Consider the following 22820-nt stretch of genomic DNA (forward strand, 5'->3'; position numbering starts at 1 on the left):
CCCCGAATGAGAACAGGGACGGGACTTGGGCAGGGGCGGTTGGAGGAGGTGCAGGACTTGGGGCAGCTCGGGGCCTGAGGCCTGGCCACTGTCAGGGTCACACTGTGCGTCCCCACACCCTGGGGCCCAGGCATCTCCCTGTCCCCTCCTCAGCTCTGACAGAGAAACCCGACATCCACTTTCTGGAGCCTCTGGAGTCCGGCCGCCCCACAAGGCTGAACTGCAGCCTTCCAGGATCCTGTGAAGCGGGACGACCTCTCACATTCTCCTGGACGGGTGATGCCCTCAGTCCCCTGCACCCCGAGACCAACCCGGTGCTCACCTTCACTCCAAGGCCCAAGGACCATGGCACCAACCTCACCTGTCAGGTGAAACTCCGAGGAGCTGAGGTGACCACGGAGAGAACTGTCCAGCTCAATGTCTCCTGTGAGTGGTGGCGGGGACACAGCTGGGTCCTCAAGGGCATTGGGAGTGAGGGGTGTGTGTGTGTGTGTGTGTGCGCGCATATGTGTGTGTAGAAGAGAAAGAGAAGGATAACCTGGGAACGCTGGTGTGTGGGCAGGAAGGACAGCCGTTCCCACCTGGTGGGTTTCTGCGGCCCCTCCTTGGGTACCTCCCAGGCCCACGCCCGTCCCACTCCTCACCTCTGAAGCTGGGGCTGTATCTTTCTACCCAGATGCTCCACAGAACCTTGCCATCCGCATCTTTTTCAGAAATGGCACAGGCACAGGTAGGAAAGACCCTCTTCCCTCTGGGGCTGTGATGGGAGCCTTCTGTAAGCTCAGGGTTCAGCACTGGGAGAGGAGACCCTCCCTCACCCCTCTGCCCCAAGCCCCCCAATCCCAGTCACCAAGATCTTGCATGAACAGACCTAGTATTGCTTTTGGCTTCTCCCTTTTCTCCGCTCTCCTTTTCAAATATGTTTTTTTCATTGTGATAAAATACACTTGGCACATTATTTGTCATCTTAGCCATTTTAAAGAGTACAGTTCAGCAGTGTTAAGTCTGTTCACATTGTTGCAAACCAAACTGCAGAGCTCCCTTTATCTTGCAAAAGTGAAACTGCACCCCTTAAACAGCAACTTTCCACTTCCCCCTCCCGCCACCAGGCACCCACCATTCTACTTTCTGTCTCCATGAGTTGGAGTACTGAGGACACACTGTTTCCTTTTCTTCAGTTACTGCCTGCCCTCAAGTCCTCTGATGCACGCCCTGCTTGGTCTCTATCTGATCATCCTTTGTGGGAGCCTTCAACGTTCTCACCTCCCCAAGCTCTGCCCCGGAGCCCTGTTCTCCCTTCACATTCCTGCGTGATCCAATCTCTCCTTGACGCTGTCCTGATGCCTCCCGCGACTTTACATCCAGCCCTTTCTCTGAGGCACAGATCTGCACATTTAGCCACCTCCCGAGGACACCTCTCAGCTACTCCTTCCCTCTAGATCCGCGGGCTGTTCTGGACTGTGCTCTAGACAGCGTGCTTTCCCACCAGCTGCTCCGTGAGTCGGCAAGTCTTGAGACCTTCACTCCACCCATCATCACTTCCTTCCTCTTCCCCTTGGTTCCAGGCCCAGCTCGAGTCTCCTGCTCAGCCTGGCCCATTGCCCCAGCCTCTTCCCATCCCGCTTCCCTCCAGTCGGGGACCTACTTGGCTCCAGCAAGAAAAATCCTGCTGGATTTTTCTAGGTCCAGCTCTCACTCTGTTTCCCCTATTCACAGCCCCCTACTGCTTTCCAGGATAAAGCCTGAGGCCCTCAACCTGGCACCCAAGGCTCCAAAAGATCTGAGCCTGCTTCCTCTACCGCCCTTATCGTGTCCTGGGAGCTCCGGGTCCTCCCTGCCAGGTTGCAGAGATAGGAGCCTCTTCCTGGTCTGCCAGGCTGTCTCAGTTCTCAGCACATCTGCACCTGAGCTGCCCATCCGCTTCTCCTTAACGTGAGAACGCCTCATCTCTCTTTTCTCCGTTCAGTACCCTTCTTTCTGATAGCCTGACCTGATCACCAAGTCCTCACCTCTTCGCCGATGACTAGTCCATTCGCAGCACTCACCACATGGTCTTGTTTTTGTTTTTTTGTTTTTTTTTTTTAACGGAGTTTTGCTCTCGTTGCCCAGACTGGAGTGCAACCGTGCGATCTCGGCTCACTGCAACCTCTGCCTCCCGGGTTCAAGCAATTCTGCTGCCTCAGCCTCTTGAGCAGCTGGGATGACAGGCATGCACCAGCACGCCCAGCTAATTTTGTGTTTTTAGTAGAGACGGGGTTTCTCCATGTTGGTCAGGCTGGTCTCAAACTCCCGACCTCAGGCGATCTGCCCGCCTCGGCCTCCCAAAGTGCTGGGATTACAGGTGAGAGCCAGGGAGTCCAGCCGGCCTTGTCTTTCTTCTTGCAGCTCAGTGGGAGGAGTCAGGGAGAATTGGAGCTGAGCGGGCCTTGAATCTCTTTCCCAGCCCTGCAGATCCTGAGCACTGGCATGTCACTGCCCATCCTGGAAGGCCACTCCCTGTTCCTCGTCTGCACAGTTGACAGCAACCCCCGTGCCTCGCTGAGCTGGTTCCGGGAGGGTAAAGCCCTGAATCCCTCCCAGACCTCAGTATCTGGGACCCTGGAGCTACCTGACATAGGGGCTGGAGATGGAGGGGAATTCACCTGTCGGGCTCAGCACCCGCTGGGCTCCCAGCACCTGTCCTTCATCCTTTCTGTGCAGAGTGAGTTGCAGGGCAGGTGCTGAGGGTGGAGAGCCTGGTCAGATATTCAGGTCGGTGGGAGGGACTGAGACCTGGAAACAGCTTCTTACCTTCTTCTCCTTTCTCCCAGGAAGCCCCCGTTCCTGCATGTGTGTACCTGAGAAACAGGACGGCTCCTGGCCCCTCGTCCTCACCCTGATCCGGGGGGCTCTCATGGGGGCTGGCTTCCTCCTCACCTACGGCCTCACCTGGATCTACTACAGCAGGTAAGCAGGCCCGCTTCTCTCCAGGAAGCTCCTGAGTGCCGGGTGCGGCTGAGCTGTCCTGCCCCACCTGGAATCAGAACTGGAGTGGCCGGCGCTGATCTGAGGCCTGTGTTGGCTCTGCAGGTGTGGAGGTCCCCAGGAGAGCAGGGCGGAGAGGCCTGACTGAGCCCCTCCTGCTCAAGACAGAAGCGAGGCGTGAACACCCAGCCCTGCAGGACAGATGCAGGACATCACCGTCAGCTTCCTTCTGGAAGCTCGCATCCCACTGACTATCCCTGTTTTCCTGCCTGCCCCATACCCCGTCTACTTATCCCCCTCTGCCTGTGAGTCCTGCCCCGCCACACCTGCATCCCCACCTGCACCCCATCCCCTCCCCACCCACCCTTCTCTTCCCTCTCCATCCCCAGTTCTGTGAAGGGAATGAACTTTCAGTCTTATACCCCCATTACCCAAAAGTTACGTTTTGTTTTTTGGTTTTGGTTTTTCTTTTTTGAGACAGGCTGTGTTGCTCTGCTGCTCAGGCTGGAGTGCAGTGGTGCAATCTCCATTCACTGCAACCTCCACCTCCTAGGTGCAAGCAATTCTCCTGCCTCAGCCTCCCTGGTAGCTGGAATTACAGGTGCCCACCACCGCACCTGGCGAATTTTTTTTTTTTTTTTGTATTTTAGTAGAGATGGAGTTTCACCATGTTGGCCAGGCTGGTCTTGAACTCCTGACCTCAAGCGATCCACCGCCTTGGCCTCCCAAAGTGCTGGAATTACAGACATGAGCCACGGTGCCCGACCACCAAAAGTTACCTTCTTAACCCTTGAGTTTCTGGTCTCCTCACATACCCTGTCCATGTAGGCACGGACACACAGCAATCGGTTTCCACTTGAAACCCTACCTTATTGTGATTGTTATATAATACAGTTATTATAAGATAAGTAAAACTTTTATGAAACAATACAACGTAATTGATTTTACTCTTTAATGCCTCTGTAGAGAAAAAATGTCTTAATCTGGTTTTTTTTGTCAGATGTGTTTCATCAAAGGCTGTCATGTTTATTCATTTTTTCAGGATGCATAATTTAAATAGAAGAAAACATGCAAATCTAAACAGTACAACTAGGCCAGGCGTGGTAGCCCACACTGGTAATTCCAGCTACTTGGGAGGCCGAGGGGGGAGAATCCCTCGATCCCAGGAGGTCCAGGCTGCAGTGAGCTATGGTTGCGCCACTGCACTCCAGCCTGAGCCACAGAGCGAGACCCTCTCTCTTAAAATATACAAGCCAATAAAGAGTACCACTAGATTAACTTTTACATATGTGCACCCTCTTGCTTCCACCACCCAGCCTCAGCATGTCGATTCTTCCCAGCCTCCCCACAAATGGGTCTCTGTGCCCTTTCCAGTACAAAGCCTCCATTGTGGGTCCCACCATTCTCTCTTCTGTCTGTATAGATTTGTATTGTCAGGTTCTGTGCATCATATAACTGGAATCAAACATTAGGTATGCTTTAGGGTCTGGCTTTATTTCTTCAATATGGTTTTCCTGGTTTATCCATGCTGTTACATGTATCAGTAGCTCATTTTTAGTTTTGGTATTGTTTTTGCTTTTAATATCGTCCAGTCAGCTTTCTCTATCCACCGGTTCTGCAGCTGCAGATTCAACCAACTACAGATGGAAAATACAACACTATTTTTGGGATGTGCAGGATCTGCAACTGCAGAGGATCAATTTTTTTGTATCTGCAGCTTCTGCAAGGCCGGCTTCAAGACCTGAGCATCCTCTCTTGAGGTCAGGAGTTCAAGACCAGCCTGGCCAACATGGTGAAACCCTGTCTCTACTAAAAACAAACAAAAAATAGCAGGGTGTGGTGGTGCAGGCCTGTAATCCCAGCTACCTGGGAGGCTGAGGCAGGAGAGTCAGTTGAACCCAGGAGGTGGAGGTTGCAGTCAGGCGAGATCGCACCACTGCCCTCCAGCCTGGGAAACAAAGCAAGACTCCATCTCAGAAAACAACAACAACAGCAATAAAAAAACAGACCTGAATATCCAGTTTCCCACAGACATCAAGGGGTGACTAAATTCTATGTGTGAATATATCTCCTGTTGCTTTTTCAATTTTAATTATTGCGATCTGTTTGAGGTGATATCTTCTTATATTTTTGTATTTTAATTTGCATTTCCCTAATAAGTTATGATGTTGAGCACCTTTTCCTATGTTTATTGGCAATTTGAATATCTTTTGTGCAATGCTTGTTCTGATCCCTGCTCATTTAAAAATAAAAAATGGGCTTTTTCTTAATATATATATATTTTTTGGTTCTTTGTTCGGGATATGAGTTCCTTAAATTGTGCTGCTTTTCCTACTTGTCACTCTTTTTTTTTTTTTTTTAAATAAGTGTATTTAATTTTTAGGAAATCCCATTTGTCCATCTTTCATGGATATATAGTGCTTTTGCTGTCTGAATTGTGAAACCTTTGCATGTACCAATATCTTAAAGATCTAATCAAATATTTTTCCCATTGATTTAATTTTAAAATTACATTGTAAAATTTATTTTTTGTACATTTCCATGAGATTTAATGCATACATATATTTGTTTAACCACTATCACCCCCACAACTATCAAAATACAAAATGGGCCAAGTGGGACAGGTTACGCCTGTGATCCCAGCACTCTGGGAGGCTGAGGCAGGCAGATCACTTGAGGTCAGGAGTTTGAGACTAGCCTGGCCAACATGGTGAAACCCCATCTCTACTAAAAATACAAAAAGTTAGCCAGGCGTGGTGGCTCAGGCCTGTAATCCCAGCTAGTCAGGAGGCTGAGGCAGGAGACTTGCTTGAACCTGGGAGGCGGAGGTTGCAGTGAGCCGAGATCGTGCCACTGCACTCCAGCCTGGGCAGTGGAGTAAAACTCCGTCTCAGAAACAAAAAAAAAAAAAAAAGAAAGAAAAAGAGAAAAAAACAAAATGATTTAATCATCCCCAATATTTCCTGTGCTATTCATTGACAATCACACTGTCTAGCCAGTCTTCATTTCTGGCAACCACCGATCTGTCCTGCATAACTATAATTTTGTCTTTTTGAGAACAGAGTCGTAGAGTGGAACCGTTTGAGACTTGCTTATTTGCACCCCGTGTAATGCTTTTGAGAGTGATTATAATTCCTTTTTACTGAGAATAGTATTTTATTTATGTATAAGTTCTCTATCCATCCAGCCGCTGAAAGACATTTGGGATGTTTCCAGATTTTGGTGATCATGAATAACACTGCCACAGACACTCATGTACCAGTTTTGATATGAACATATGTTTTCATTTCTCTTGCATAGATTCCTAAAAGGAGGATCGCCAGGCCGTAGGGTAAGTCTATATTTAATTTCATAGGACGCTCTGAAACTGTTTTTCAAAGAGGTCATACTGTTTTGCATCACCACCCACAATGTATGAGGGTTCCAGCGGCTCTGTGGCGTCACGTACAGTTGATATTGTCACCATTCCAGCCATACTAATAGGCGTGTCATGTTATCCCCTTGTGGTTTTAATTCACATTTTCGTAACAGTGGTCAGCATCTTTCTTTTGAGATGGAGTCTCATTCTGTCACCACACTGGAGTGCAATGGTGGAAACTTGGCTCACTGCAACCTCTGCATCTCGGGTTCAAGCGATCCCCCTGCCTCAGCCTCCCAAGTACCTGGGACTACAGGTGAGTAGCACCATGCCCAGCAAGTTTTTTGTACTTTAGCAGTTTCACCATGAAACCAATGGGGTTTCATCTTGTTGGCCAACATGGTCTCAATCTCTTGACCTTGTGATCCGCCCACCTCAGCCTCCCAAAGTGCTGGGATTACAGGTGTAAGCCACCGCTCCTGGCTCATCAGCATCTTTCTGTGTGCTACTCTGTCATCCATAGATTGTCTTTGGTTAAGTGACTATTCAAATCTTTTGCTCAGTTTTTTTTCCACAATTTACAAGGACATTTATTACCTCTGTGTCACACAAAAACTTAACAATTGTAGTTATTACTAATAACATATACTGAGGCATATCAGAATTATAGGAATCTTGTACGATTTTGTAACATATACTAATAACGTACTTATGTGAATATAAACACCGTTTTACATTTGACAGTGTTTCCTGCATGATTTTTAACACATTAAATAAGCCAAATATGTCTTTTTGGACTTTAGGGGACCTAATATCTAAAACATTAATTAGGTCAGGAAGGCATACTTTATACTTTTATCTTGGAAAGTTTGTCAAATATCAAAGGTTTAAAACACTGGATGTTACAAAATAGAATCCTAGGTCATCGTAAGTCATTCATTCATTTAGCCAAAATGATAACTCAATAATTTTAAAAGGATAAAACCTTTACTTTGATAGAGGGGACTTAGTTTTCCAAGCAACAAGACCCAATGAAAAAGGCATGAGGCCAGCTGAGTCTCTCTCTCTCTCTCCTCCCCTTTTCCCTGCCATTTACCCAAAGGGACACACGAAAACCTTTCATTATCTTTTAGTATCACATAAAAATCTTTTTCAAAAGAGAAAACCAAATCTCATGTTTGTATTAGGGATCTTTAATATAAAAGCTAGCTTTTTAAAGTACAATTTTATAAATCTACCTAGTTTTAATTAGTTTGACCATAAGGTAAGGTTTTTATAAACTTTTTAAAAGATTGCTTTACAATTTTCCATGAAATAGCAGATAAATTCTCTGAGAAAATCCTGTTATTTGGACACAGGGGCCCAGATTCTGGTCCTGCATTATTTTGCTCACTTTTTAATTGTTTTTGTTTGTTTTCTAATCATTGTGTTCTGAAAGTATTTATATGTTCTGGATGCACGTTCCATATCGATATGATTTAGATATATTTTCTCTCAGTCTGTAACTTGTCTTTTCATTATTTTACAGTGCATTTCATAGAGGATTTTTAAAATGTTTGTGAAGTCATTTATATTTCTTTTTGTAGATTGTGTTTTTTCTGTTACGTCTAACAACGCTTTGTCCAACCCCTGGTCACAAAGATTTTCTTCCACGTTTTCTTCTAAAGTTTTACCTTTTTATGTTTTACATTTAGATCTATGATCCATTTTAAGTTAATTTTTATATGAACTATGAGGTTTAGGTTGAGGTTTATTTAGGCATAGGAATGTCCAATTATTTGAGCATCATTTGTTAAAAAGATTATTTTTTTCTCCATTGAATTGCTTTTGCACCTTCATCTAACATCGATTGGCAATATTTATGAAGGTCTATTGCTGAACTCTGTGGTCTGTTCATTGATCTATGTGTCTAGTCCTTTGCAAATACCACACTGTTTTGATTATAGTAGCTTTACAGTAAGCTTAGAATTGGACGGTATGATCCCTCCAACTTTCTTTTTCTTTGCAAAATTGCTTTAACTATTCTAATTCTTTTTCCTGTGTATATGAAATTTAGAATCCACTTGTGTATATTTACAAAAAGACATGCTGGGATATTGGTTGGAATGACATTAAATCTATAAATCGATTTGGGTAGAAGTGGTATCTATAAAATGTTGAGTCTTCCAATACATGAATGTGTCTCTGCATTTAGTCAGGTCTTCTTGATTTCTGTAGTCTCTGTTCAGTGTATTTTTTTAGCGCATAGATTCTCTACATACTTTGTTTATGGATTCTTTAATACTCTGTACTCTACATACTTTGGTTATCTGTCTATCTGGTTATCCACACAAAGTTGTATATATCTCTAATTACCTGTAGGTATAATTATGCATTTGTATGTATGCATGCATTTCATTTCATTTTTGATCTATTGTATATATTATGTTTTAAAATTTAAATTTTAATCATATTTTGCTAATATATAGAAATAATTGATTGATGTTTTGTACATTGGTCATGTATCCTCTCACTTTGCTCAACTCAGTTACTAGTTCTAGGAAAATTTCTTGCAGTTTTCTGTGTTGTCTATATATAGGAATTATTTTATTTCTTCTCTAGCAATCTGTATTTTCCTTGCCTTATTGCACTGGTTGGGACATCCAATATGATGTTGAGTAAGAGCAGTGAAAGTAGACATTCTTGTCTTGTTACAGATCTTTCCAGGGGCTGGTGAGAAATGAACATGCAGTTTTCTACCATTAAATAAGATGTTAGCTGTAGATTCTCTTTAGCTACCCATCCACAAATTGAAGAAGTTCCCCTCCATTCTTAATCTTATAAGAGTGTTTCCTTTATCATGAATGGATATGGAATTTTGTCAAATGCTTTTCTATGTGAGTTGATATGATCTTGTAATTTTCGTCTTTCAACTCTTAGTATGGTTAATTACATTAACAGATTCAAAACAGACTTACAAACCCAGGATAAACCCCAACTTGGTGGCAGTGTATCCCTCTTTTTAGATATTGCTGCATTCTATTGATTAATTTTTAGAATATTTTGGTATCTGTGTTTATAAGAGAAATTGGTTGGTAGGTGGGGTTTTTGGAGTATTTTTGTCTAGTTTTGGCATCAGGATGATGCTGGTTTCAAAAAATGAGTTGGAAAGTGTTTCCTCCACTTTGATTTTTCAGAAGAGATTATGTAGAATTGGTGTTATTTCTTCTATAAATGTTTCGTAGTTTTCCTGAGTGAAAGCATCTGGGTATGGAGGTTTATTTTTTCAGAAGGGTTGAAGCTATGAATTCAAATTATTTAATAGCTATAAAACTTGTCACATGATTTATTTCAACTTAAATTTCGGCAGTTTGTGATTTTTTTCTGGAATTGGTCCATTTTATCTAAGTGGTGTTAAATTTATGTGCATAGAGGCACTTATAGTAGTCCCTTATTACCTTTTCAATACCTGTGGGGTGTGTAGTGATATGATATTGATGATTTGTATCTTTTTACCTTTTTTTAACCTTGTAAATCTTATTATCAAGTTAACTGATTTTTAAAAATACCAATATTTGCATTGCATTCATTTATTTTTTAAATTACATAACAGAAATTTACTTTCTTACATACAGTTCTTTTTGTTTGTTTGTTTGTTTTGTTTTGTTTTTGAGACATAGTCTCACTGTTTCACCCAGGCTGGAGTGCAGTGTTGCCAGCTCGGCTCACTTCAACCTCCACCTCCTGAGTTCAGGCAATTATTGAGCCTCACCCTTCCAGAGGGTTGGGATTACAGGCGTGAGTCGTCCCCCCAGGCTGCATTTTCTCACAGTTCTGAGGCTGAAAGTCCAACAAGACCAAGGTGTTGGCAGGGTTGGCTTCTTCTGAGATCTCTCCTTGGCTTGCAGATAGCTGCTTCCTCCCTGTGTCTTCACATGGTCTTCCCGCTCTTTTCCATTCATTGCTTCAAAAGTGACTTTCTGTTTTTAATTTTATTGATTTCCACTTTAACTTTATTACGTTTTCCTTCTGTTTGCTTAGGGTTTGTTTTGTTTTTCATTTTCTATGATGTAGAATCTTAACTATTGAATTGAGACCTTTCTTTTTCTTAATTCCTGATTTCTAAGCATTGAATGCTACACACTGAATTACCCTTAACCCAGAACCAGTTCCTTCCTCTCCCACAGACAGCCTATTTGCCAAGGGGATCAGACATCAGGTCTGATGAGCAGCTTGCACATTCCTCATTGCACATGAATATCTTTAGTTTGTTAGATGGTGTTGGGAACAATTTATGTCTTTCAGTGTTACACGCTTTACCGGCACTGGACAACTTCAGATATCTAAAAGTTTTCCAATTTGGAGAGTGTGTGATAGTATTTGGCTAATGGTTTGAACTTAAGTTTACCCACTTGCTGATGAGATTGAGTACTTCTTCATCCATTTTGCTGGAGCTGGATATTACTTTTTTGAGGGATTGCTTTAAGTCTTTGGTTCCCTTCATGTCTCTACCAAATTTAGGATGTTTTGGACATTTTTATTCAAATATTTTTGTCTGTTCCGTTCTATCTTTCCTTTTTCTTCAGGCCTCCAATTACAAATAGTTAAACTTACTTATACTGTCTCACAGGTCCCACGATCTCTGTTCCCTATTATTTTAAATATTTTCTCTCTGTTTTTTCAGGCTGAATAATTTTCATTATCTGTCTTCACATTAACAGAATCTTTCTTCAGTTATCCGTTTCTTGCTATTAAGCTCAACCTGTTAACTTTAAAATTTTAGATGCTGTATTGCAGTTTTCAAGATTTTTATTTGTCTTTTTAAAATAAATACGTTCTATAGCATGGCTCGGATTTCCTATGTCTTTATTCGTTGTGATTACAGCAGCTGCTCGAAAGTGCTGGTCTGTTGTTTCCATCACCCCGGTCATCTCAGCACTGGCCCCTGCGTATCTGCCTTTCACTTTTGCCCTTTACTGTGTGTTATTACCTTCAGGTAGGTCCTATTTTCCTGTGTTTTCACATGTTGAGTAGCTTTGGATTGTATTCTAAATGTTCTTAAGGTTATGTTGTGGAGACTCTGCAACAAGTTATATTATTTTAGAGTATTTTTTTTTAAGCAGACAAACAATTTGGTTCAAGTAAAATTGCAGACTATTCCTTGCCTGTGATGGATGACGGCCCAAGTCTCATAGCAACTCTGTCATCTCTACCTGCAACACTTGTGGTATGACCTACACATACGTGGTTCTGAGGTCAGAGACATGGAAAGCATTTATACTCAGAAGCTAGAGTTCCATTTCCCTAGCTCTCTCCTTTCCTGAATTTCCACCTCATGTTCCAGTGTTCCTAGTTGCCCTGGGCTTCAGCCCTTGTTCTCAGTCCAGAAAGATGGAAGGAGTTCTATTAGAGTTTTAGTGGCCCGTTTCTGCACTGTAGCACTGGCCTACCATTGGAATAAAGCTATTTATTTCTTGTTGGTCCCTTTCCCCAAACTTTGACTCCATCCAAGATCTATTTTCTTTTATCCCATTTCCCAAGTAGGTTTTTTTCCCCATTTAAAGCTTACAACTTGTAAGGATTGCTTTTTGTTAGTTTTGTTTTGTTGTGGGGGGTTCACTCTGCTAGGAGCTTACTCCTTCATAATAAAAACACTACTCTTCTTTCATTTTGAAGGATAATTTTCCAACATTTAGAATTCTAGCTTTGCATTTTTTTAAAAAACCTTTTGGAGATGTCATTCCACTTGGCGGGGGCGATGAGTTTCTCATGATAATTCAGTCATCGCTTTCTTTGTGTGTTTCCACCTAAGGCAATATCTGTTTATGTCTTGCTGCTTTTATAATTTCTTCATTCTTTTTAACGAATTTAACTTTTGTATACTTCAGGTATTTTTCTTTTAATTTCCCTAAGTGCATGTAGCAAAGAGCGTGCTATATTTACTTCTTTTCTATATGCTTTAACTCTTGATGTACTCTATTTAAGCTGTAATAGAAATATTTTCCTAAAATTTATATGTTGAAATTTTAAACCTCGAGGTGATGGTATTAAGAGGTGGCCCTTTTGGGAAGTGATTAATCCATAATGGTGCCATCTTCGTGAATGGGATTAGTGTCCTCATAAAAGAAATAGAAGGAAGTGTGTTTTGCTCTTCTGCCATGTGAGGATACCGCAAAAATATACTATCTGGGAAGGAGAGAATTCTCTGCAGACGCTGAATCCACTGGCACCTTGATCTTGGACTTCCCAGCCTTCAGAATTTATGAGAAGTAAGTTTCTGTTGTTTATAAATTTCCCAGTCTGAGATATTTTGTTATAGTGGCCCAAATGGACTAAAACAATTTATCTTTTCCATCCTATGTTTTCCCCCTCTTTATTGTTTGGGTAATTCTTGTTGGAAGAGATAGCTTGGACCACCACAATAGAAAATGTGGCAAAGTAAAAGAGGCAGTTCCTGCTCATCCCCAGTTCATCACTGTCATAAGGAGAGTGCTAGATCTTCCAATTTTGAAAGGTAAGTTCAGTAAGTTTGTATTATTTTAATACTCCTCAATATCAAAATATTGAAAACTAATTTATAATTTCCAACACATAAATATTTATACAATTTTATACACAGTAATAATTACAGGAATGCAAATCAAAACCATTATGAGATACCACTTCGTACACATTAGAATGACCACTATTAAAAAACAAAACTAAACCAGTTAATAACAAATATTGGTGAAGATTTAGAGAAAATGCAACACTTGTGCATTTGCTGGTGGGATGTAAAATGGTGCAATCTCTATGGAAGATGGTATGAAAATTCCTCAAAAAATGAAACGTATAATTACCATATAGTTCAGCAATTCCACAACTCTACTTCTGAGTAGATACAACAAAGAATTGAAAGCAGGGAGTCTGATATTTATACACCCATGTTCACGCAGTATTATTTACAATAGCCAAAACATGGAAGCAACCTAAATGTCTATTAGTGGATAAATGAATAAACAAAATGTAGTATGCATCAAATAAAATCTTGTTCAGCTTTAAGAATGAAGTTCTAACCAATGCTTTAACGTGGATGACTTTGAAGATATTACGGTAGGTGAAATAAACCAGATAGAAAAGGACAAATGTCATACGAGCGTACTTATATGAGATACCCAGAGTAGGCAAATTCACAGATACACATTGCCCCTGGCAAGTGTCATTCTACTTTCTGTATCTATGAATTTGACTACTCTGGGTACCTCATATAAGTATGCTCATATGACATTTTATGGTATAAACCAGTAGTTCCCAAATATTGCATCCTGTTCAGATTTTAATATCCCCAGAAAGTAACTGGATCTTCCCTGCTTAATAATCACAGAGAACCCAAAGCTGCCGACTTACTACAATATATGGGAGAGTTTTTGAGGGTGGTGGGTGATTGACATATGCAAGCTGGTATCCCTTCCCCAAACATGAGAACAAAGACTTCTTTCCTGCCTTCCCCAGCACTTCGTACAAGTATATTTTGGGTAGCACTCTTCATTCAAGGTTTGGGAGCAGCAGAAAGGAATAGCCCTTCAGGATAAGAAGTAGGTTAAATTGGATGCTAGACGTCACGTTGCAAAAATTCACCCTTCATCCCCACCACAGAAACTCTTTCACTGGATTTTCTCTCCTATCACCACGTTGTTGAGTCTAAGAGGTCATCCCCCAAATCCTTATGTCATTGCCACTCAATCTGTAACATTTAAAAACACTTTCCCTTGTAAATCTGTTTTAGTTCTTTGTAAATTCTAGATATCAGCTCTTTGTCAGAAGGGTAAACTACAAAAATTTTTTTCCCATTCTGTTGGTTGCCGATTCACTCTAATGACTGTTTCTTTTGCCGTGCGGAAGCTGTGGACTTTGATTAGGTCCCATTGTCTATTTTGGCTTTTGGTGTCAATGCTTTTGGTGTTTTGGTCATGAAGTCCTTGCCTACGCCTATGTCCTGAATGGTTTTGCCTAGATTTTCTTCTAGGGTTTTTATGGTGTTAGGTCTTATGTTTAAGTCTTTAATCCGTCTGGAGTTAATTTTAGTGTAAGGTGTCAGGAAGGGGTCCAGTTTCTGCTTTCTGCACATGGCTAACCAGTTTTCCCAACACCATTTATTAAACAGGGAATCCTTTCCCCATTGCTTGTTTTTGTCTGGTTTGTCAAAGATCAGATGGTTGTAGATATGTTGTGTTGCCTCTGAGACCCCTGTTCTGTTCCATTGGTCTATATCTCTGTTTTGGTACCAGTATCATGCTGTTTTGATTGCTGTAGCCTTGTAGTATAGTTCGAAGTCCGGTAGTGTGATGCCTCCCGCTTTGTTCTTTTTGCTTAGAATTGACTTGGCTATGCGGGCTCTCTTTTGGTTCCATATGAAGTTTAAGGTGTTTTTTTCCAGTTCTGTGAAGAAGGTCATTGGTAGCTTGATGGGGATAGCATTGAATCTGTAAATTACCTTGGGCAGTATGGCCATTTTAACGATATTGATTCTTCCTAACCATGAACATGGAATGTTTCTCCATCTGTTTGTGTCCTCTCTTATTTCATTGAGCAGTGGCTTGTAGTTCTCCTTGAAGAGGTCCTTTATGTTCCGTGGGCAAAGGATATGAGCAGATACTTTACAAAAGAAGACATACATGAGGCCAACAAACATATGAAAAAATGCTCATCATCACTGGTCGTCAGAGAAATGCAAATCAAAACTACATTGAGATACCATCTCACGCCAGAGAGAATGGCGATCATTAGAAAATTCTAGAGACCACAGATGCTGGAGAGGATGTGGACAAATAGGAACACTTTTACACTGTTGGTGGGAGTGTAAATTAGTTCAACCATTGTGGAAGACAGTGTGGCGATTCCTCAAGGACCTAGACATAGAAATTCCATTTGACCCAGCAATCCATTACTGGGTATATATCCAAAGGATTATAAATCGTTCTACTATAAGGACACGTGCACATGAATGTTCATTGCAGCACTATTTTCAATAGCAAAGACCTGGAACCAACCCAAATGCCCATCCATGATAGACTGGACAGGCAAAATGTGGCACATATACACCATGGAATATTATGCAGCCATCAAAAATGATGAGTTTGTGTCCTTTGTAGGGACATGGATGAACCTGGAAACCATCGTTCTCAGCAAACTGACAGAAGAGCAGGAGATCAAACACCGCATGTTCTCACTCATAGGCGGGTGTTGAACAATGAGAACACATGAACATGGTGGGGGAGCACTACACACTGGGGTCTGTTGGGGGGAAATAGGGGAGGGATGGTGGGGGGTGGGGAGCTGGGGAGAGAGAGCAAGGGGAGAGAAGCCAAATGTAGGTGATGGGGAGGAAGGCAGCATATCACACTGCCACGTGTGTACCTATGCAATAACCTTGCATGTTCTTCACATGTACCCCAAAACCTAAAATGCAATAAAATAAATAAATGAAATTTTAAAAAATCACTATCACCATAAAAAAAATAACAATAATAAAATAAAGACAGAAAAATAAAAATGCTTTCCATGTCTTCCACAAGGGGGAGCCTTAATGTTCATGTTTCTTTTTTTAATCCAGCATCATTTTAGCTTCCTCTTCACCTCATCCTGCAAAACTTGATACATCCAAAATTACCCCTAGTAATTTTATGTTGTTTGAATTTCACCTGAGTAAAAAATATTATCACTATTTTGATTCGAAAACAAAGTAATGATAAAACAAACTATATACTCTCTCTTCTCTCAAAGCAAATTCCGTAGCCCTTCTTGAATGTGAAAATGGTTGTTTCTTTCCCCAAATTCTTTTTTTTCTTCTTTCCCCCAATTCTCTATTTTGTGTTACTTTACTTTTATTAGGATGGGCATTGCGTCCCTGAGGTGGCCCAGCCTGGCATCTTCCTCGCCCTTGGGGCCCAGCTTTCCTGCAAGAGGTTGTGGGGAAAGTTCCTTTTTTGACCTTCTGTCTATATCTTGTGGCTTCTGTTTGCAATTTCCTCTCCCCTCACCCCATCTGTTTTAGCTTTTAATAGCACAGAGGATGGGGGTTTGGAGAATGAAGCTGTCCCTGGGCCAGCTCTGGGATCTCCAGCTTGGGAGGTGCCTCTAATGTGGAGTGGGACAAATGCCAGAAAGGACCGGGTGGGCTTGGGGTTGGCACCACAGGTATCTCTGTCTCTCACCCAAGGAAACAGGTGACCTAATGCTCTGTGCATTCTCCTCACCTGGGATCCTGGAATGTTAAAAGTCACTGTGGCCAGGCACATGGTAACTGTGCTCTAGTGATCATAAAGGAGAGGGTGAGAGTAAAAAGTATAATTCCCAAGATCAATGTCACCTCCTCAGTTGCCCCCAGGACAATAACTCTTCCCTGAGTACTGGGGGATTCCAGATGGGAGTCCGTGGGAGATGTGTCTTAAGAGGATGTGGCATAACATATACCTCTTACCTGAAGAGTCAGTGTGAGAGTGACGGGGGTTCAAATTCTCCAAGAGTGAGCGACTTTGGAGACCAGGGTGGGAACACACATGCAGTTAGGATGAAATCCGCTATTACTCACTGCTTGGAAGGGAACTTGGAGCCAAATGGAGAGGAACCACCCATTCCCATCTCTCAAAAAGGGGCTGCCTTCTCCTCTCCGGGACCTGAGACCCATGACTGCTACCTCGCTCTTTGTCTCAGTGGTCACCTTTACTTCTGGGCTTCAGGTGCTCTGCAGGTGCCCTTCAGCTTTCCCCTTCTGAAGCCAGAGAAACATGGAGAGAACCAGCCTCCTTAGCATGGCTTGTGGGAGCTGGGGTAGGATGTCAAGGTCCTGGGGAGACAAGACCTTTGAGAAGTAGTGCTCAGGTTCTGGACCAGGGGCCAAGGTTTCAATCTTTCTCGTTATAAAAAGTGTTACTTATGTTTTGCTCAGAAATCCCTTCCTTCCTCAAGTTCGTGGTGGTTTCCTGCTGTATTATCTTCCAACAGCTCTATGGTTTTCTCTGTCATATTTAGGTCTTCAAGCTACCTGTACCTGGTTTTGATGCATGAGCTGGGGGTGAAATTTCTTTGCAAACTTACTGCAAACTTGATTGCATTAAGTTTTCCCATATACGTTTTTGAAAAGTTGGCCAGACACAGTGGCTCAGCATTTTTGGGAGGCTGAGGTGAGAGGATTGCTCGAGCCCAGAGTTTGAGACCAGCCTGGGCAACATAGTAAGACCCTGTCTCTACAAAAAATTTAAAAATTAGCCAAGCATGATGGTGCATCCCTGTAGTCTCAGCTATTCGGGAGGCTGAGATGGGAGGATCACCCGAGCCCAGAGAAATAGAGGCTGTGGTGAGCCCTGATCACACGATTGTACTCCATCCAGGGTGACAGAGACACTGACACACAAAAAAATTTAAATAAACGAAAACAAAAATAAAAAGAAATATTTATCGTTTGCCACTTCCTCTATCACGCATAATGTTTTCTGCTGTTGAGGTCTATTTCTAGGTGCTCAATTTTTTTTTTTTTTTTTAACTTGGTCAGTGCATAATGGTCATTTTTTTTTTCTTTTTTTTTTTTTGAGAGTCTGGTCTCACTCAGTCACCCTGGATGGAGTGCAGTGGCGAAATCTTGGCTCACTGCAATCTCCACCTCCTGGGCTCAAATGTATCTCCCACCTCAGTCTCCTAAGTAGCCGAGACTACAAGCATGAGCCACCTTGCCCAGCTAATTCTTGTGTTTTTTGTACAGATAGGGTTTCACCATGTTGCCCAGGCTGGTCTTGAATTTCTGGGCTCAAGTAATCCTCCTGCCTTGGTCTCCCAAAGTGCTGATATTCAGGTGTAAACCACTGAAATGGGTGTAGTTTTTCAACATTTTTAAAAATTGGAGACAGTCTCGCTCTGTCACCCTAGATGAAATGCAGTGGCACAATTTCAGCTCACTGCAACCTCCACCTCCTGGGTTCAAGCAATTCTTGTGCCTCAGCCTCCCAAGCAGCTGGGATTGCAGGCACATGCCACCATGCCCAGCTAATTTTTGTTATTTTTTATTAGCAGAGACAGGGTTTCAGCATGTTGGTCAGGTTGGTCTTGAACTCCTGACCTTAAGTGATCCGCCTGCCTTGGCCTCCTAAAGTGCTGGGATTACAGACATGAGCCACGGTGCCCAGCCTGATATGGTCATATTTTCTATCATGTTATGATACATCTTGATATCTTACAGAGCTGTTCATTTTTCTTCATGGTTGCCTTGACCATACTCGAACATTTCTACTTCAGTATGAATTTTACAATAGAGTTATCAAGTTGCACAAAGATCACCCAGAGGATTGTATGACATGTTTCTCTGACACTGTAGATTGTTGGGTAAAACTGACATTTATACAATATTGTTCTCAAACTCATCAACATGTCCTCTTTTTTGATTAATTTACATCTTTAATGTCCTTCAGTGCAGATTTATAATTTCCCCCATAGAGATGACATGTATTTTTGTTAGCTACATATAGAAGAGTTAGGCATATTCAATATATTCAAAAATGTTATCATAATTATAGCATAATTTTTGATATTGATAAATTATATACTAATTTTGAAGCTATTGTCAATGGTGTATTTTACAAAATTCCATTTTTGTTTACTACTGTGATGTGGAAATACAACTGATTTTGTAATTTGATTAATCTATGGCAGTCTTGCAAATATTTTGTTAAGGCTTCAAATGTATCTGTATATACATTTGGATTATTCTATATATGCAATCATGTCATTGATGAAGACCTCTCTTAAAATTTCATTGTAATTGCTGTACCATTTACTTATTTTTATTGCCTTATTATGTTAGCACCTGAAGCTATTTCATTAGGTATGTGATGTTTGCTGAAGATACCCATTATCTTATTAGGGAAATTCTCTAAAGAGAATTTCTAGTTGGTTATGAATTATATCATAAAGGGATTTGAAATCACCCAATGCTCATTTATTCATCTCTTGAGATTTAATAAGTTAAGGGCTGATGTAAAAACAGAAGCCATATACAGATTTTAGCGGAGGGAATTTAATATAAAGATTTTAATATAAAGATAAAAAATGTTATGTTCCTACATAATCGAGTCTCTATCTTTAGATCCTACTAGCCGTATGATGTACTACTTTCACAGTTCAAATGAGAAATGAAATTCAGGGCCGGGCGTGGCGGCCCACGCCTGTAATCCCAGCCCTTTGGGAAGCCAAGGCGGGTGGATCACGAGGGCAAGACATCGAGACCATCCTGGCCAACATGGTGAAACCCCGTCCCCACTAAAAATTAGCTGGGCATGGTGCCACACGCCTGTAGTCCCAGCTACTCGGAAGGCTGAGGCAGGAGAATTGCTTGAACCCAGGAGGCGGAGGTTGCGGTGAGCTGAGATCCTGCCATTGCACTCCAGGCTGGGCGCCTGGTGAAGAAGTGAGACTCTATCTCAAAAAAAAAAAAAAAAGAAAAGAAATTCAAATTTTCAATTAAAAAAAAAGGAAAAAAGAAAAACTTATTCTGACCTCTGTTAACATGGACTATTCAGGATGACAGAGACAGGTATGAAGGCCAGGCACAGTGGCTCACACCTGTAATCCCAGCACTTTGGGAGGCAAGACAGGTGGGTCACTTGAGGTCAGGAGGTTGAGACCAGCCTAGCCAGCATGGTGAAACCCCCGACTCTGCTAAAAATAGAAAAATAAGCCTGGCATGGTGGCATGCGCCTGTAATCCCAGCTACTTAGGAGGCTGAGACAGGAGAACCGATTGTTGGGAAGGGAAGTTTGCAGTGAGTCAGAGTCACGCCACTGCACTCCAGCCTGGGCAACACAGTGAGACCTTGTCTCAAAAAAAAAAAAAAAAAAGAATTTTGTATTTTTTTTTTTTTTTGAGACGGAGTTTTGCTCTTGTTGCCCAGGCTGAAGTGCAATGGTACGATCTCGACTTACCTCAACCTCTGCTTCCTGAGTTCAAGTGATTCTCCTGCCTCAGCCTCTGGAGTAGCTGGGACTACAGGTGCCCACCACCATGCCTGGCTAATGTTTGTACTTTTAGTAGACATAGGGGTTTCACCATGTTGGTCAGGCTGGTCCCGAATTCTGATCTCAGGTGATCCCCCGCCTCAGCCTCCCAAAGTGCTGGGATTACAGGTGTGAGCCACTGCACCCGGCCAATATTGGAGAATAATTTTATGATATAATTTGTATAGATAGAATAGAAAGAGAAGTCGGTATTTCTTCTGGCATGATTGGTTGAAATTTGTTTTGGTCATTGATAGTTTAAGAAACTGTCTTTACTCTCACAACACGTTGGAAACAGATATTCGGTGTCATAAAGAAAAATTAGCAGTGAGACAAAGGATCTTTCAGCAACGCAATTTTTACTTCCTAGACTGCAGGAAGGGGACCGTCCTAGCCATCTTGCCACGAGAGTACAATCAACAAAGGAAAAGCAGACAAATTTATCCCTTACGCATTTGGGGTCGTCCTTACTGCTGTGTCTGATCTCCATTGATTGGAGACAGACTTCACAATCTAAACTAAAACCCAATTGAATAACAACTTAAAACTTTTCTAAACAGGTAAAAGCAACGGAGAGCTGGGACATGCCTGTGAGCACGTCCAGCACAGATATCTTGGTTAAAGTACAAGGACATAGAATGTACTATGTGCCTGTAAGCATGGCATGTCCAACAGCTACATAGGATGGGGCTTCACAAAGAGTTATTAGCACACTTATGATTTATTCTTTAACAAGAAAGGAAACTTAAAAGAGGAACTTTTTTACTTCCCACACACATTAATAGGAATGTCTAACTTTTTAAGATCATTGTTCATTTTTGGGAACTATTAGGAAATTTCTTTTATAAAAGAGCAGTAACAATGAAGGTTATTTCCACACATTGCTTGGGCCCCTCCTGGGGATCTGAAAAGTGGACCCTGCAAGGGAGGGCACTGAAGACTGAGCTTCATCAGCCTCGTGGTGGCAAATTTGCTTTGGAGCTCCTTAACAGGGCAAGGCTTTAGAAGGGGCTTGTGTCTCACTGCTGTCCCACAAGACCCTAAGGGCCATCAAGACCCAAATTGGACTGTGCCGTGTCCCAAAACTCCCCTTAACGTAAGAGTGCTTCGGCTCTCTCATGTTCTGACTCCCCACTAAATTTGGGTCCAAACAAATTTGTTTTTCCAGCACTTTTGAACTTTATTTTTTAAAGACAGGGTTTCACTCTGTTGCCCAGACTGGCATGATCATGGCTCAGAGCAGCCTCAAACTCCTGGGCTCAGGGAATCTTCCTATTTCAGTGCCCCGAGGAGCCGAGACTGTAGGTGTGCCACCACACTGGCTAACAGTTTTTATTTTTGGTAGTGATGGGGTCTTGCTATGTTGCCCAGGCTGGTCTCAGACTCCTGGGCTCAAACAATCCTCCCACCTCAGCCTCCCAAAGTGCTGGGATTACAGGCATGAGCTACCATGCCTGGTCACTTTGAACATTTTAAAGCAAAGTAAAATTATACGTATCCAGACGGTTCATGGTTTTCAGCTGGAGGGTGGTTCTGACATCTCACCATCTCCAGGACACGCCCTCGTCTCTCTTTTCTTTCTGTATTCAGTCCCTTGGGGATCTCACTCTTGACTGAAACATCATTTGAGGGGTGATTACCTCCAGATCCCCACCTGGACAAGCCTCCCATCTCCTGGGGACCTCCGGATCTCCACCTGCAGTGTCCAGTGGGGGTGGGAGCAGGATGGCTTCCCAGCCCCCACGTCACCCTAACAGCACCCCAAGTTCCCCTTCCGGGCACGGCCACAGCTCTCACTCACCCACTGGCTTCCTGTCCGGGCTTCCTCAGCCCCATGCCACATTTGGGGCGTTTCCTTCCCTGACAGAGGGGCCTGGGACCCAGCTGGGGCCCTGGCGGAGGCAGACATGCTGCCCCTGCTGCTGCTGGCCCCGCTGTGGGGGGGTGAGTAAGCTGAGGGAGGAGGAACAGGCACGGGGTGGGAAGGGGGCTGGAGCTGCAGCTGAGCGTCTGTGTCCCCCCAGGGTCCCTGCAGCAGAAGGCAAGGTTTGAGCTGCGAGTGCAGAAGTCGGTGACGGTGCAGGAGGGGCTGTGCGTCCTGGTGAACTGCTCCTTCTCTTACCCGACGGGCTCCTGGCATTACTATTACTATGATCCATTCTACGTCTACTGGTTCCGGGACGGGGAGGACGTATACCGTGGTGAGCCTGTGGCCACAAACAACCCAGACAGAACTACGAAGCAAGAGACCCGGGGCCGATTCCACCTCCTTGGGGACGTCCAGAAGAATGTCTGCTCCCTGAAAATAGAAGATGCCAGAATGGAGGACACGGGACGCTATTTCTTCCGCATGGAGAGACGATATATAAAATATAACTACTATGAGAATAAGCTGAACTTGGAGGTGACAGGTATGGAGGGGCCCTAGGAGAGGACCCTGGGGCGTGGAGACCCCGAATGAGAACAGGGACGGGACTTGGGCAGGGGCGGTTGGAGGA

The 22820-nt window shown here is 43.0% G+C and overlaps 2 protein-coding genes across 2 annotated transcripts; both read left to right on the forward strand.

Annotated features, from left to right (window-relative positions):
* Positions 1–5: 5 nt before the first annotated feature.
* LOC116546481 (sialic acid-binding Ig-like lectin 14) lies at positions 6–4034 on the forward strand (the record flags this gene model as incomplete). Its single annotated transcript, XM_032272724.1, has 5 exons — positions 6–426; positions 677–730; positions 2444–2701; positions 2811–2946; positions 3070–4034. Coding segments are annotated over 5 exons (912 nt in total), but the record flags the coding sequence as incomplete, so codon positions are not given.
* On the forward strand, positions 3167–22814 carry LOC116546482 (sialic acid-binding Ig-like lectin 14). Its single transcript, XM_032272725.1, has 5 exons — positions 3167–3269; positions 10489–10520; positions 12437–12570; positions 12703–12815; positions 22347–22814. Exons 1-5 carry the CDS (start codon positions 3167–3169, stop codon positions 22748–22750), a joined length of 786 nt encoding a protein of 261 aa, XP_032128616.1. The 3' UTR covers positions 22751–22814.
* The last annotated feature ends 6 nt before the right edge of the window (positions 22815–22820 follow it).

The sequence above is a fragment of the Sapajus apella genome, unplaced genomic scaffold, assembly GCF_009761245.1.
Source record: "Sapajus apella isolate SASKATOON/1434 unplaced genomic scaffold, GSC_monkey_1.0 scaffold954, whole genome shotgun sequence".
In the NCBI taxonomy this organism is placed as follows: Eukaryota; Metazoa; Chordata; class Mammalia; order Primates; family Cebidae; genus Sapajus; species Sapajus apella.